General features: G+C 39.2%; 1 protein-coding gene across 1 annotated transcript in view; it reads right to left on the bottom strand.

The window, feature by feature from the left end:
* The window catches only part of MTHFD1L (methylenetetrahydrofolate dehydrogenase (NADP+ dependent) 1 like), a 139,007-nt gene that overhangs the window by 110,680 nt on the left and 14,947 nt on the right, over nt 1-13,380 (bottom strand). Inside the window, exons 8-11 of the mRNA XM_026044411.1 lie at nt 12,240-12,351; nt 7,295-7,371; nt 7,095-7,192; nt 3,409-3,582 (exon numbers count right to left, since the gene is read on the bottom strand). Coding sequence (XP_025900196.1) covers nt 3,409-3,582; nt 7,095-7,192; nt 7,295-7,371; nt 12,240-12,351 — 461 coding nt within the window. The remainder of the gene's footprint in view (nt 1-3,408; nt 3,583-7,094; nt 7,193-7,294; nt 7,372-12,239; nt 12,352-13,380) is intronic.

The raw sequence follows: 13,380 nt of genomic DNA, 5'->3' as shown, positions 1-13,380 counted from the left end.
CTTCCCTTTTGTACTTGGCCTGCTTTGATCAGTTTTTATGCGTAAATTAATCCATCAAAGCTTTTGTGGAGACATTTTGACGTTACTACTGCCTATACTTTATTATTTTTTTGCTAGCTATACTACTGAGTATATACATTTGCAACTTCTGCTGCTAGCTCATAGATATATAAAATTACAAATACCAATGGCTAATGTTAAAAAACCCTTTTAAATACATTGACTTTTAATGAACTTCAAGAGACTTTACACCTATTTGCATTCTTCCTCCCTTTTCTTTAATATGTTTTCAATGTAAACACAGAAGTCCCACAATCGTTTTCCTTCTTAAAACTTCTTTTGCCACCTACCAAGCGGTTACCAGCTCCTCGGCAAAGTAAATTCTCCATAACATGGGAACGGCCTCTCTCTTTGTGTATATCAAAACAGAGATAAGAATACGCAGGCTTTGTGTTTGTTTGTTGTACACCACACGGGCTTACAGCAGAGCTATTTCTGCGGGAAAGCTACATGAGGTCTCACAGAGAGAAAATAAACAAGCAGTGAGAAGATCCACTGCACCAGCTGTGACCTCCGTGCAGTCACCGCGGCTGGTGTGAAGCCAGCAAGAACTGTAGTGCTTAAGTGACTCTTCTTTCCTGGATTTAACTTGTCGGTACTGGCAAATTTTGGAGACCGCAGCAAGTTCATCACTTCTATGATCCGCATGAAAACAGAGTTTGCAGTTTCGCCGTTGAGGAAGAGTGAAATAGATTTCTCATAAATGACAAACTCATCTAGACACATCCTCCTTTCAAGATGACAACTCTCTGAAACTTATTTCTGAGCACAAAAGTGCTGCATCTTTCCCTTTTGCCATGAGTCCTCATGGAGGTTAAGTTATTGCCACCTCGCAGTGGCATCCTCCAAAAGGCACCCTGAACTTCTGGGTATGAAAGCACAGTGATCACTATGAAACACAAACGACTGAACAAAGCCAGCAGCAGACTAAAGAACTCACAGCTACAACCTGTTAAAAAGTGATGAAGACCCAAACCATATAATTCCAATTGAGGAGCTGTACAACTCTATGAGGAATGATGACAAACCGTCTCAGGGAAGACTTGGAACTATCAGCAGTTTCTCCGCATCAACAAAATGGTCATTTTTCTATTCATTCCTCCTTATAACCTCCCTGTTCTTTTGTCTGCCTTTTTTCTTTTCATTTAAGCACCTCGAGCACCAGTAAATGTAGTGAACACAAACATAACTCCACACTTAAAAATCTTCACTTTCAAAATCTGCAAATTCCATCCCTAAAATAAGATATTTACCATCACACAGCCTGTGCAGGTATTAGATCAGTATTTATCACTGTGAATTTTTATCTGCCTGTAATAGTTTAAATACATAATAGTATTCTAGATGAATCTTTGGTTCATCACAAAAAAAAATCTATTACTGTTAGGAAAGAAGTCCTACTTTATTTTTTTTCCTACCAGTTAAAAGGCATTTTTTTCTACCATTTAAAAGTCAGCACAATTGTAGCAAAACATAACTTCATTACATTTCATATTTTTTCCACATTCTATTATTCTATTACTTCATTCATCTTCTTGCATTTTTCAGGTGAAGTTACCTCAACTGAATGATAAAAGCCACAGCACTGGAACATCCAACAACAAAACAATGGAACATACAAAAAAGGTAACAAATTTTAGCTGTAAGATTCATACTCTGTTTCCCATTATGCTATTGAGATGCTTACACACATGATTAAGTTAACCCAATGCCTTAAACTTAGTCTCTATGTCATACACAGGAATTCTTTTGTGCTTGCAGGGAACGGGAAGCAGTATGAGAAAACATATTCTTCAATATAATTTTAACTACTAGGAGCATGTACATAGGCAGCTAATGCACAAGAACTAACTACTTCATGCTAACTTGTGGGTACTCCAAGTTGTCTATTTAGTAAGTGAAAGCTCAAAAAAAAAAAAAAAAAAAGGAGAAAGAAAAAGACTAGAAAAACAAGCTCTTCCACACAAAATAAAGGGAAAAAATGAAAAACTAAGTTGTCATTTCTATGATATTTACATGAGATCAAGTACCAGAAGTAAAAGCATAGGCCTTGAAGCTTCTTCTCCCCATTTTTTTTTCCATTTATAAAATGCAAATTCTAAGTCAGTCTTTGAACTATCTCAGAAGGGAAAGACCCCAGTGTTGCAGGCATCTTTCCCAAGCCCTCCATGCTAATTCTTACAAGGCAAACTACCAAATGCTGAATCTAATTTTCTTCTCTGAACAAAGAAAATACAAAATAAAACCTTAGTGGACGAAACCAAGCTGAGCAGGTTATTTTTTCTCTTCTACTAAACTGTTTCACGTTCCTACAGGAACATCTTTATATGCTATAATTCTATAGCACCAGCTTTAAAGGGGGCTTTACAACTTGCATGCCTTGGTTTTCTAACCAACATTCACTAACCAAGAACAAACAGAGGTGCTTCCGCCTGCAATAGCTCCATCTTGCATAGCACCAGAAATCCAGGTTTTCCCTATGTGAAGGTACTTAAGCATTTTGCAAAATGCTGGCTCATGAATCGGTGGATCAAGACAGTTAGTAACAGTCTTCTCACTTTGGATAAATCTGAAACTACTTAAACCTGACTGGTCCTATTCACAAGGACCACAAGGAAAGAAGTATCGGTCCTATTTACAAGGATCCACCTATGTAGATTCTCTGGGAAAGTAAAGCATTCATTGCAATTAAAAATTAATGAAAACCTTCACATTATCTGTTCACAGTAAGAAATTTCTACTTTACAAACCAGATAAATCAAACAAGTAATAATAACTGTGTACCCAAGCACAGAAAAAAATGCTACTCAGAAGCACAGCACATAATTCTTGTTGAGCATAGCATGTTCTGTAATCGTGGGAACAGAAAGTAGGATAAGCCTGCCTGGAGACATGTCTACATCTCTGAGAAAAAATATGGCTTATTAACTATGCAATTGGTTCTTCAATAAAAATAGTATTTATTATTAATATCAACAGATTACCATACAGCTTCTGTTAAGGTTTATTAACAGGCATCATGCATGCAGATTTAAATATTCGACTTAAATATCTTAAATTCTGATAAAAAAAAAAAACAAAAACAGAAACACCACACAGCTGAAGACAACTTTTAAGAAGCTCAGAACAAGCTACCTTCTACGAAAGTTCCTTCTGCAGCAACATTTGCTTTGGAAGACAGGTTGTGTTACTGCACATCAAAAACTGCCTGCTTGTGAAGAGAATGACACAGAGCACAAAACATTTGGCAGTCCCACTTGTGTAGGATGTTAAGAAGATATAAGTTGCATGTTTATATTACTATGAGTGGAAAGGGTGTACATTAATCACATTACTCCGCATTCTTACCCAGCAACGAGAACATATTTTCCATCTGGTTGATCCTTTAACCTTTCCAGCAGGGACAAACGTACTTTGGCTTTGGTTTGGCCATAGATTTCAATTTCATCTGTAAGCAATCCTATCTCCTTGGCAAGTACATCAACAGCTTTTGGGCTCTGAGCTCGGGAAATCTCAATATCACTGGAAAAGAAAACAAATAGGAGCCAGGAGATTTCTCTCAGCTTAGGTGGTCGACGACAGAGCACAAAACAACAGCAAACACTCCAACAATGGCCTTATTGTAATCAGTTTTCAATCCTCTCTCACATTTTATTAACCAAGTCTAAATATTAGCTAACACCTAATACACCATTGAAAATCACATGCAATGTTTGTTAATTGTTATAATTTCATGGAGTTCTCTTGTTTAATCCAATTCCAAATATTACGTAATTCTTTCATATCAAGCTAGAGACATGTCTGTTCGATGTTCAAGCGTGTCCCACTGGAATGGGTCGTTCTGGTTTTGTTTTTCTTCTCCCCTCTCCCAGTATATTTCAGCACATACACTTTACTAAAAAGCACATACATTCCTTGGCCCACGCTCACACAAACACATCAGCTAAACATGACACTGCCCATGTAGCACCACAGCCAAGCGAGTTAAGCCTCCCTGCTCCCCCAAGAGGCAACCAGAGGAAGTAAGAAAAGCACTGGGAGATCAATCCATGCTCTCCCTCAACTTTGCTAAATTGAAAGTGGCCACACAGCAGGAGGTTAGTGCACAGGGCTCGGGCCAAAAGCCCACAGAGCTCTCAAACTCTTTCCAAAATGACTGAAAGTGGAGGCCTCAGCAACAGCGAACGCATGGAGCAAGAACACAGCAATTCCTCACCATCATGTTGGTGGCCTCCCTTCTGGCATTTCCTGGTTTAGACCTGGGGACTGTAAGTTTAACAGGCCTCTAGGGATTTCTCCTCTCTGATCTTGACCCAGTTACTCCTGGAGCTCCTGGATCTAAGCTTTGCACAACAAGACCCATGGCAGTAACTTGTGTGGCTCAGCCACACAGGATGTGAGGAGTCACTGCCTTTTGCTTTGAACCACTCACACCACCAAAAAACAGGTTATAAAAATTAATCACTTGCAGCCTATCCAGGCTAAATTTCTTCCTTCAGTTTCATTTGATAACTATTTTTAAGACAGAATCTGGCAATGGCATCAAAGCTAATGCCCTGCCCTTTTTCGGAGTCTGCAAGACCTCAAATATCCACAGAAGAACACAGAACTACGGCCAAATCTCAACTCCAGGTGTTAACTTGAGCTGTTTTGCATCCACCAGCAAAAGATCAGGTTGTGCCAACTTAGCTGCTTGTAGTTCTTTGAAGATATCCTAAACTGGACCACTACTCAATTCTAATTCAGAAGATACTTCTTAAATGCCCCATATACACACCCTGCAGCAGCTAAGTGGCATTGTCTGTCCAGTCATTGGCAAAAGCCAACACCACAGGGCAAGAAGCTACCAAATGGTGATACTACGAAAGCTGGGCTGCTGACCATTTTGTTGTGTTCACTCTTACTACTTTGGAATCTGACTTCTTTCAGAGACGTACTAACCATTCCAATCACATCCTCTTGCATAAAGGGATGCAGTTTCAGTTGTCCTATGCAAACACAACTAGGCACAAATATGAATCAAGAACAGGGGGTGCAGTGGCTTGCAAACATCTCATGAGAAAGAATACTTAAGTTGTGATTCAGAACTCTGCCTGTAAAAGCAAAAGTCTCCGAAAAATACTGATCAAATGATGACTGTGTGATCCCATAAGGACTTCAGCAAGGCAAAATCTGCAGAGTGACATAATCTCTTACTAAAATAATAGATAAATTGCAAAGAGGGCCAGCTTCAAATACCAGAAAGTTTGCCTGCCTTTTCCCCTCCCCATACCATATCAATCTGTTGTAATAGATGAACATTAGCTATTACTTCAAATATCTGAACAGACTCTAAGGACTATGCAGTAAGCGGGAGTCTTTTTCCCTCCCTCATCTCCCCCTACAAGTGACTTCCTTGTAGAGTTTCCTTTCAAAGGAAACTATTGTGCTTTTGCCCTCCTGCACACATCACCACCAGCAAAAAGTAGAACAAGCAAAACCGACCTAGTTCTGCATTTAGGAATAAGTTAAAAGCTCACAAATTTTTAGATCATTAAAAACATTTTTAGGCGTCAAATAAAATTGACCCTTGGTAAGACCCAAGCATAATTTTATTACTGCATATTCGTAAGAAAATCCTCAGTTCATTTCCAATATCTGTGGATATGACTCAAATTAACACCCATAGCTCATGGAAATCAACAAGCTGACGTTCCTAGTTAGAGTGCTTAAGTAGCTTTCCCACATTTTAAGTGGAAAAAAAAGTCTGTTTCACACAAAATTGTTTTTTATGGTAAGATTATATTTTCTTGCGGTATAGAAATATATGCACTTGATAACTACTTTTCATTTAAAAGGAAAAAAATATGGAGCTACAGTAATCAAAAATATTCTATTACTGCAATTCTATTACTGGTTATATTAGATACTATTATACGTTAAGTATGTAAATACAAGTACTAAGCATATATAATAGAGAGCCACTGAGTGACCTCAATGCCATAGAGGGCTGAGATTTTTTTTCTCCATTACACTCATCACACTATGCATGCTATATGCTTCTGTTTAACTCTATTATTTATGGACATAATTTTTTTTTAAGACTTACATCGAGAAATGTTATATATTGGCCCAGAAAAGCCCTAAAATTTCTCCCCTGCCCACCTCACCTCCTACACCATAGAAAATGCATGTTTTCGTTTGACAATTTTAATTACAAATTGCCTTCCTACCCAATAAATTGTTAGTTAGTGATGGTGAAAACCAAATCAAAGTTTTCAATAAATAAAAAAAAAGCACATTTCATTACTGCTTTCCTAAACCTGGCAGTGCAATTCAGAGGCAGGTGTACAAAAAATCATACACAAATTCCAGAGCCTTCCTACTTGCCAGGAACTCACTTCATGTCCTTGTTTTCTCTCTTTATTGCCCACAACAATTGACAGCTGCATCTTTAGCACAGAAATGAGCTCAGGCTGCTTTAAACATCAGAGGTGTTGGCACTGGTACCAGTACAGACCTAGATCTCTGAGGTCCAGACACGGACCTTGGCTGGTGAATGAAAGGAACTGATTGAAAAGACTCTGAGAATAATCATGCTTCCTGCTCTTCAAGTATGCACAGGAATTTAAAAGCCGAATTCAGAAGAAAACCCTTCTGCTGAGGGAAGAAAATAAGCACAAAAATAAATGGCACTGAAAACACTGGACCTTACATATCTTCCACAAATATCATCCTAAATTAGGCCTTAGCAATTAGGATTGGTGTATATTTTGTATTTCTCTTCCCCAAAGCTTCACCTCTCTTCCTTCACGTTGCAGCTTTAGGACCTCATAAAATAAAGCTCGGCCTCAGTGTTCATATTAGAAAGAAAAAAATGTCAGGAAACATGAGCACGTGGCCACAATAAGGCATACAATAAAGTGGCACAATCTGTAGTCATCATAAGCAGATGAAAAAATCAGGCACAGACATTTTTGGCACTCATACATTTTTAAGTAGTTGGCTACCTACCTTTTTTCTAAAATAAATAAATAAATAAGTAAAATTATTACCTGGGCACTGGGGAGCGGGGCTGTAGTTTCAAGCAACGGATGTCCCACTTCCTGTACTGCTGGGATTGGATCCATCTCTCTAAGCTTTTCACCATGTTCTGTATTTAAGCAAGACAGCAAACACCAAAACACACTGTAGAAGCGATTCTTACAACTCAAAATAGAGCACCAAATTGTACAGGGTTTGAAGTTACACTAACCTGCATTCGCATCGCTATCGCAAGAGAACAAACATCATGTTCCACAGGATGGCTGCTTTGTTGACCATGGTATTTCTCTGTAGAACAAAAATATTGCACTAACAAATCCGAAGCTTTGGTTAGTGGGTGCATGTGTATTTGAAAGCTATCCTCAAGCAAACAAACCAGAAAAAAACTGAATAAAAATTTGCAACTTAATGTCACTGCCAAAATTTTAGATGTCTTCTTTTATAATTAAACAGAAATCACCCAGGAAGGCTGATAAGGAAATAATGTGAAAATCAAGACACCACGTGTAAGCCCTAAAGCATAGAAGGCACACATACACCTGAAAAGAGAATAAGAGACAACAGAAACTGATAGCAGGATCCAAAAGAATGCTTTTGGACAAAAACAGAGAGAAAGGGGAATAAGAAAAGCCTGACAGGTACATGGATCTGAACTCCCTATATTTTTATCAGATGATCCGAATGAACTTGATTAAGTCTGCCTTCTTTTTCATATGCCCATCTCAGTAAGAGAGAGAACAACAAAATGATCACCAAGTATTAAAAAGTATTATTAGCCAACAGGATTTAAAATTTGAAATCAAAATATGCAAAACTGAGCAGCAAAATGGTATGACATTAAAATTAGAAGCAGACATTCTTTAGTGTCTACACAATTTACAGCGACTGCAGTTTTACTGAAACATGAGTGCTTCTAGTGGCAACATGTCACGTAATAATCATACATTAGCTACTCTAAGTGAATATATTATTTTGTCTTCTTCCCGCAATCCTTCTCCTGGCTTGCTCTTCTGTTGTTGCTTATTAACTTTTGTCTAGATGCAATTTCTCCAAGATAAAATTCACATGTTAGTCTCTGTGGACCTATCAAGACCTAAGTCTCATTCCGAAGGGCGTAGACATAAGTAATAAAAAATAATGATCGTGCACTGACAGCTTTAGCCTTTCTCCCTCGGGGGAGCTTTACTGCAAATCCTGACCTATCCAAGCTCTCGCTCTAGTTGTCCCTCCTGTACCCATCATAAAATATTCACATTATCTCGCATAATTACCTCTCCTAGAGAAAGTCCCCATAGCAGAAGGCCACAGAAATCCCGGGCTGCAATCAGCAGCATTGCAGACAGAAACGTGCCTAGCAGCCAGCACACCACCAGGCCATGAAACATCCACTCTCACCCACACTCACACCTCTCTCCAAGAGACCAGAGACCCTGTTTGCAGACACACACACAGAGCCGCCTTCAATTTGTTTTTTAATTCATTCTCAAGCATATTTGCCAAAAGGCATCTGTGCTTCAATGGCAAAGCTAACCAAGATGGCACTGCGAACTCAAACTCAAAGTGGAAAGCATCTGAAAAGGCCTTCTACTTGTTTTAACACTTGTTATGCTTAAAATTTCTGGAGATGCTGAGACTGTAGCTCAAAGACAGAGCTTTACTGGAAATTGCAAATCTATCACAGTCATAAGTTGACTATTGTTGTGTTGAGACCAGACTGGGAGAGCTGCCAAAGAGACAAATGAAGTAAGAAGAATGAAGCTAAAATCCCCATTCAGACAGCTGTACTGTGCAGAAATAGTTTAACTTATGTTATTTGGCTAAAAATGACTTCTTTTATTCAGTGCAGAGATAGCATACTTGTAAATATATATTGAAATTGGGTACTTCCCTTCAATAAACCAGTAGTGAGTGTGTACACACTACACACTCACTAAGGAAAGAAAACTAATGAAACTTTCAGGATGTAAGGGTGAAGCTAGAGGTAAAACCAATGCACACACAAACCAGTAAGATGACCACAGGATTGCAATGTCTCCCTTAGGATAAGTTTTCCCTCTAGGGGCTAGAATAGTTCTCTATGTGCTGGATTTAGGCCAGAAGATCAGCTGGACCACAGATGTTGCCTTTCCCCCTCTGATTCACCCCAATAAATTTGTGCCCTATTGTGCAGATGGGTAAAAGCTGCTGTCCAAAGTCATCTGCTCAGGCAGTCTGGTAGGGTCATGGGGGGAAGCAGTGGAGAAATGGTTGAACTTCCCACTAAGATACTGACACAGTATGGGCTGGAACGTTCAAGTGACCCAGGAGGAGTCTGACCTCAAATTCCAAACAATTTTGTCATCATTTCTTTAAGAAACTTATTCTTATTTTCTATTGATCTACATAAAAACATATGAAGCATAGGTTATCACCAATCCCCTCATTCCAAAATCATTACTACAGAAGAACGTTGTTGCATTGACAAAAGTTGTATGATCATTAAAAACAAACAAACAAAAACCACTTTGAGAAAGCGTTCTGTCACAGCAGAGCAAGCCTCTCTAGTTCTACTTTCCTGGCTTATATCACTACAGTCCCCCAGTATAACCGAATTTGCAACCTCTGAGTGGTTTCTAAATACACGGGTGCTAGGCTACATGTATAATTACATGAGAGATGTAGCTGCCAGACTGCAAAAATGAAAAACATTTCATGACCATTTTTGCTTTCAGGCTTCATTTAACTCCTATGACCCTACAGATGTTAAGCCGGACATTGAGAAAACCCAGAAAAAATTAGAGCACCTCCGCCAAACAGACCTCAATGTGTATTGAAAGTGAAGAATCACTTAGAAGACTCACACTGCCTTCTCCAAGGTCATAATTGTTCCACAATGGGCTTTTAATAAATATCTGGCAATTAAACTAAGTGCATTCTTCCTGTCAAGCAGACACCTGTGTTTTATGTACCTCTCTAATGTGTCTTCAGGCCAGCCATTCTCCGAGCGGCTAAAATGTGTTTCTGCTATACTTCCAGAGCTTCTCCAAGATTCTGACAAACTCTTGCAGCAGAAGCGTAAAGACAGACAACATTTGGTAGATAAGTTCCTATTTACACTATCTTGTTAAAAAATCTCCTGCTGCCTTTCGAAAGAATCACTACACTTAACACGCAGCCTGCTGCCACAGCAAGATAAATGGAGAGAAACCTCGAGGCTCATGCCAAATGTTACTATCAGTCTATTTCCTGCCTTAAGCACAAATGTTGCTGTGGTATGTGAACATCTTGCAGTGTCTGAATGCAGTTGCCGTAACAGCATTCTTTTCGGGATGGGAAACATTACTATTATCTTGAGTTCTACAGCACAGATGCAGCTTCAAGACACTTGAGACGGGCCATGCCGCCCTGAGGCTTAACTTTCAGGTCCCTGAAGTTAAGAGCCAGGAATGGAATGCAATGGAAGGGGAGAACGAGATCTCTGAAGGTGTTTCTTTCCCCAGGCAGCATGCAGAGCTGGGAGAGGTCAGCTCTGCCCCTTTGGACTACACGGAAGGGCACACGCCCAGCCTGTGGCTGCAGCCCCATGCCCTCTCCACTCCAAGTATGGCATCTGAGCCGTTTCTGCTTAAAAGCATTAGAACAGGGAGAGGCCATTCCTTGCTTCTAGATGCTATTGCTGTATCGTGATTTTTTCCTCTCTCTGCTGCTTTCCCACCTGTAACACGGTCAAGAGCACATTGTACCTGCAGGAGGGGTGCCCGGGGAGGGCCGCCACGTGCCAACTGCTGCTCAAAGAGAACTCAACAATGGTGTCCAATGACCTCCATGCAAAATAAGTGGATACTGAAACATATGGGTTCTTATAATTATTAGATTAGTATTTACTAGTGTCAAAATTACTCTCTACCCCTTTTTGATTCAATAAAATATTAATTATTTCCCCCCAACTTGCACACCATCAGCAAAGGTAAGGCTTAGTACACACCCCTCAAATATCCGTTACGGCCAGGGCACTGTCCTGGGAGCTGACACATTCTGAATTGTCTTCAAACCATTGATCCAGATCTCCCACATTCACAGTGTGTGTGCAAACCAAGAGGACATTAAGAAAGAGGAGGAAAAGATCTCCTCTTATGACCGCACTTTGCACAGGAACAGCAGTGCCTTTAAGACAAGCCTGATTTTTCATAGACTCTGCAGAATGTGTCTACTGAATTTTCCTTCAGGACCATGCAACTAGTTAACCTGGGCCTCATTGCTCATTATCCCTGAGCCTGAGCCTCATGGCTCATTATCCCAGTTTTATTATTTTTTATTTATTATTATTAGATATCCATAAGCACAGGCATGATAGGTTTAGAAAAGCACATTAAGTGATCAGACTACCTATACCTTTATTTTCCTATTCAATCACAATATAATGACATCAAGATACTGAACAGACAGGATCATATGCAATAGTCTATTAAAAAAAACTTGAAAATACACAAAAATCTCTACAGTATTTTAAGAAAATTTATAGGAAACACAGTTTTAGCTGTGGAATAATAGAGTAAGTTCTGGGAATCATTCTTAGTTCTGTCCCAAATAGAATATCAAGCATTTTTCAGATGAGAAATTAATGAACACATACCTCCCCACAAAACACTGAGTTAAGTTGTGCTTAAGGGAGGGGGAAAGATTCTTTTCATAGGAGTAGCTACCATAGAAGACATTCTGTCTGTACTTGACCTCTTGATTTTTCTAATGCACCCCATACACTTCTCTAAATAAAGCTTTGTAGTTTGTCACAGTCAACATTTTTGTCCTCTTTCTTTATCCCCCATCCTCTAGGTTGAAGCCACAGAAACCACAAGACAACGTGCTGAAATAACTGTGTATCTGTTTACCCAAAAGCCTTCCTCTCAATTCTCTGAATCCACAGGATCATTGCTTATCAAATAGAATCCTGTTAGGATGAATCTATTCTAGCACTTCTTCCCTCACCTGACATCTTTTTCCTATTTTTATATGAGACACATGTATATAACCTTCATATACATACACCCACTTTAAATGTTCCTCTCCCAAATATATGGCTTTTAATCACATTTTGTTGTCCTCAACACGTCATACACTTACTTCAAAGACTCATCACACACTACTTTGAAGAACTATTCAATTTAAGTTCCTCTTACCTGAGTGAAAGTCACGACAGCAATTGACAACAACAGTACCAGGTTTTATCCAGTTGACTGAAACATCTTCAGGTTTTGGACTGCCGGCTACCACCACATCTGCCTGCTGAAGCTATCAGCAGCCAAAGGAGAAAAGACATTTTAAAATTAGAAGCAGTCAAAAATATGCAATTTATATTAGATTTATGAAATAATGGTCTTTTGAGGTAACCATTTGCAGGCAAAAGAAAAAAAATCTCAAGTGAGGGCTCGATTGATGAACAGTTGCACTGAAGTTAACTGAGGGAAGCAAATCATTAAATTGGGCAAGTGGGGTCAGTAAGCACAATAAAATATAATGGAGATTACATATTTTCAAAGAAAAAGCCTTGTTATTATCCAAAGCACTGTCCTACAGGGTAATCTGAAGAAATTTTAGAAAAAGAAGGGTTGACAGTAAATGGAGAGCTATGAAGATTACAGTCAGATGATCGTAAAGTAGAAAACCAGGCCAGCTCACTTGGCAATGCAAGATGATCTAATCTGCAAACATAGATGCTTTGACACCAACGAAACCTTTTTATTTTCTCCCCCATATCAAGTCATGTTAACTGCTTAATGCTGTTAATAAAAAAAAAATCTCACAGTCAAGGACATAGGTGTTTTCCTTTCCTCTCTCTTCTCAATCAAAGCTGTGTAACAATTATTGGAATTAACAGGAGATATGGGAAAGCTCTCATGAGAGGCAGACATATAAAGAAGCACTAAAAAAGGAAATATTGGCACAGCGCTAGCTTAAGCTTGAGCATAAAAATTATTCCAGAGATACAGTAATTTTGGAAATATTTTGAAACACATAATGTGAAGTGTCACAAACTCTGCAAACCTCTCTATGACTTGATTTGTGACTGACAAGTGTTCCAGCTTCTTTTCTGGCCAAAAGTGCTCTGACGCAATCCTGCCCGTGATTCCTGCCAAGAAATAACAGCTAGAAATTCCATCAGTAGAGCAGTTTTTGGCAGAGCTGAGCAAAAAGGAGGAGAGAAGAACATAATTGTGGTGGAAATGGCAGAGAGCTTAGAAAGCTCTGTCTTCTCCTTAGAGGACACAGGGATGGTCTGACCCTCCTTTGGAGACTAACATGTGGAAACGAAGCCAAACG

This window comes from Nothoprocta perdicaria, unplaced genomic scaffold (assembly GCF_003342845.1).
Source record: "Nothoprocta perdicaria isolate Ctin4 unplaced genomic scaffold, notPer1 scaffold_36, whole genome shotgun sequence".
NCBI classification, from domain to species: Eukaryota; Metazoa; Chordata; class Aves; order Tinamiformes; family Tinamidae; genus Nothoprocta; species Nothoprocta perdicaria.
Note: the sequence above shows the minus strand (reverse complement) of the source record. Positions and strands in the feature narration are given on the sequence as shown.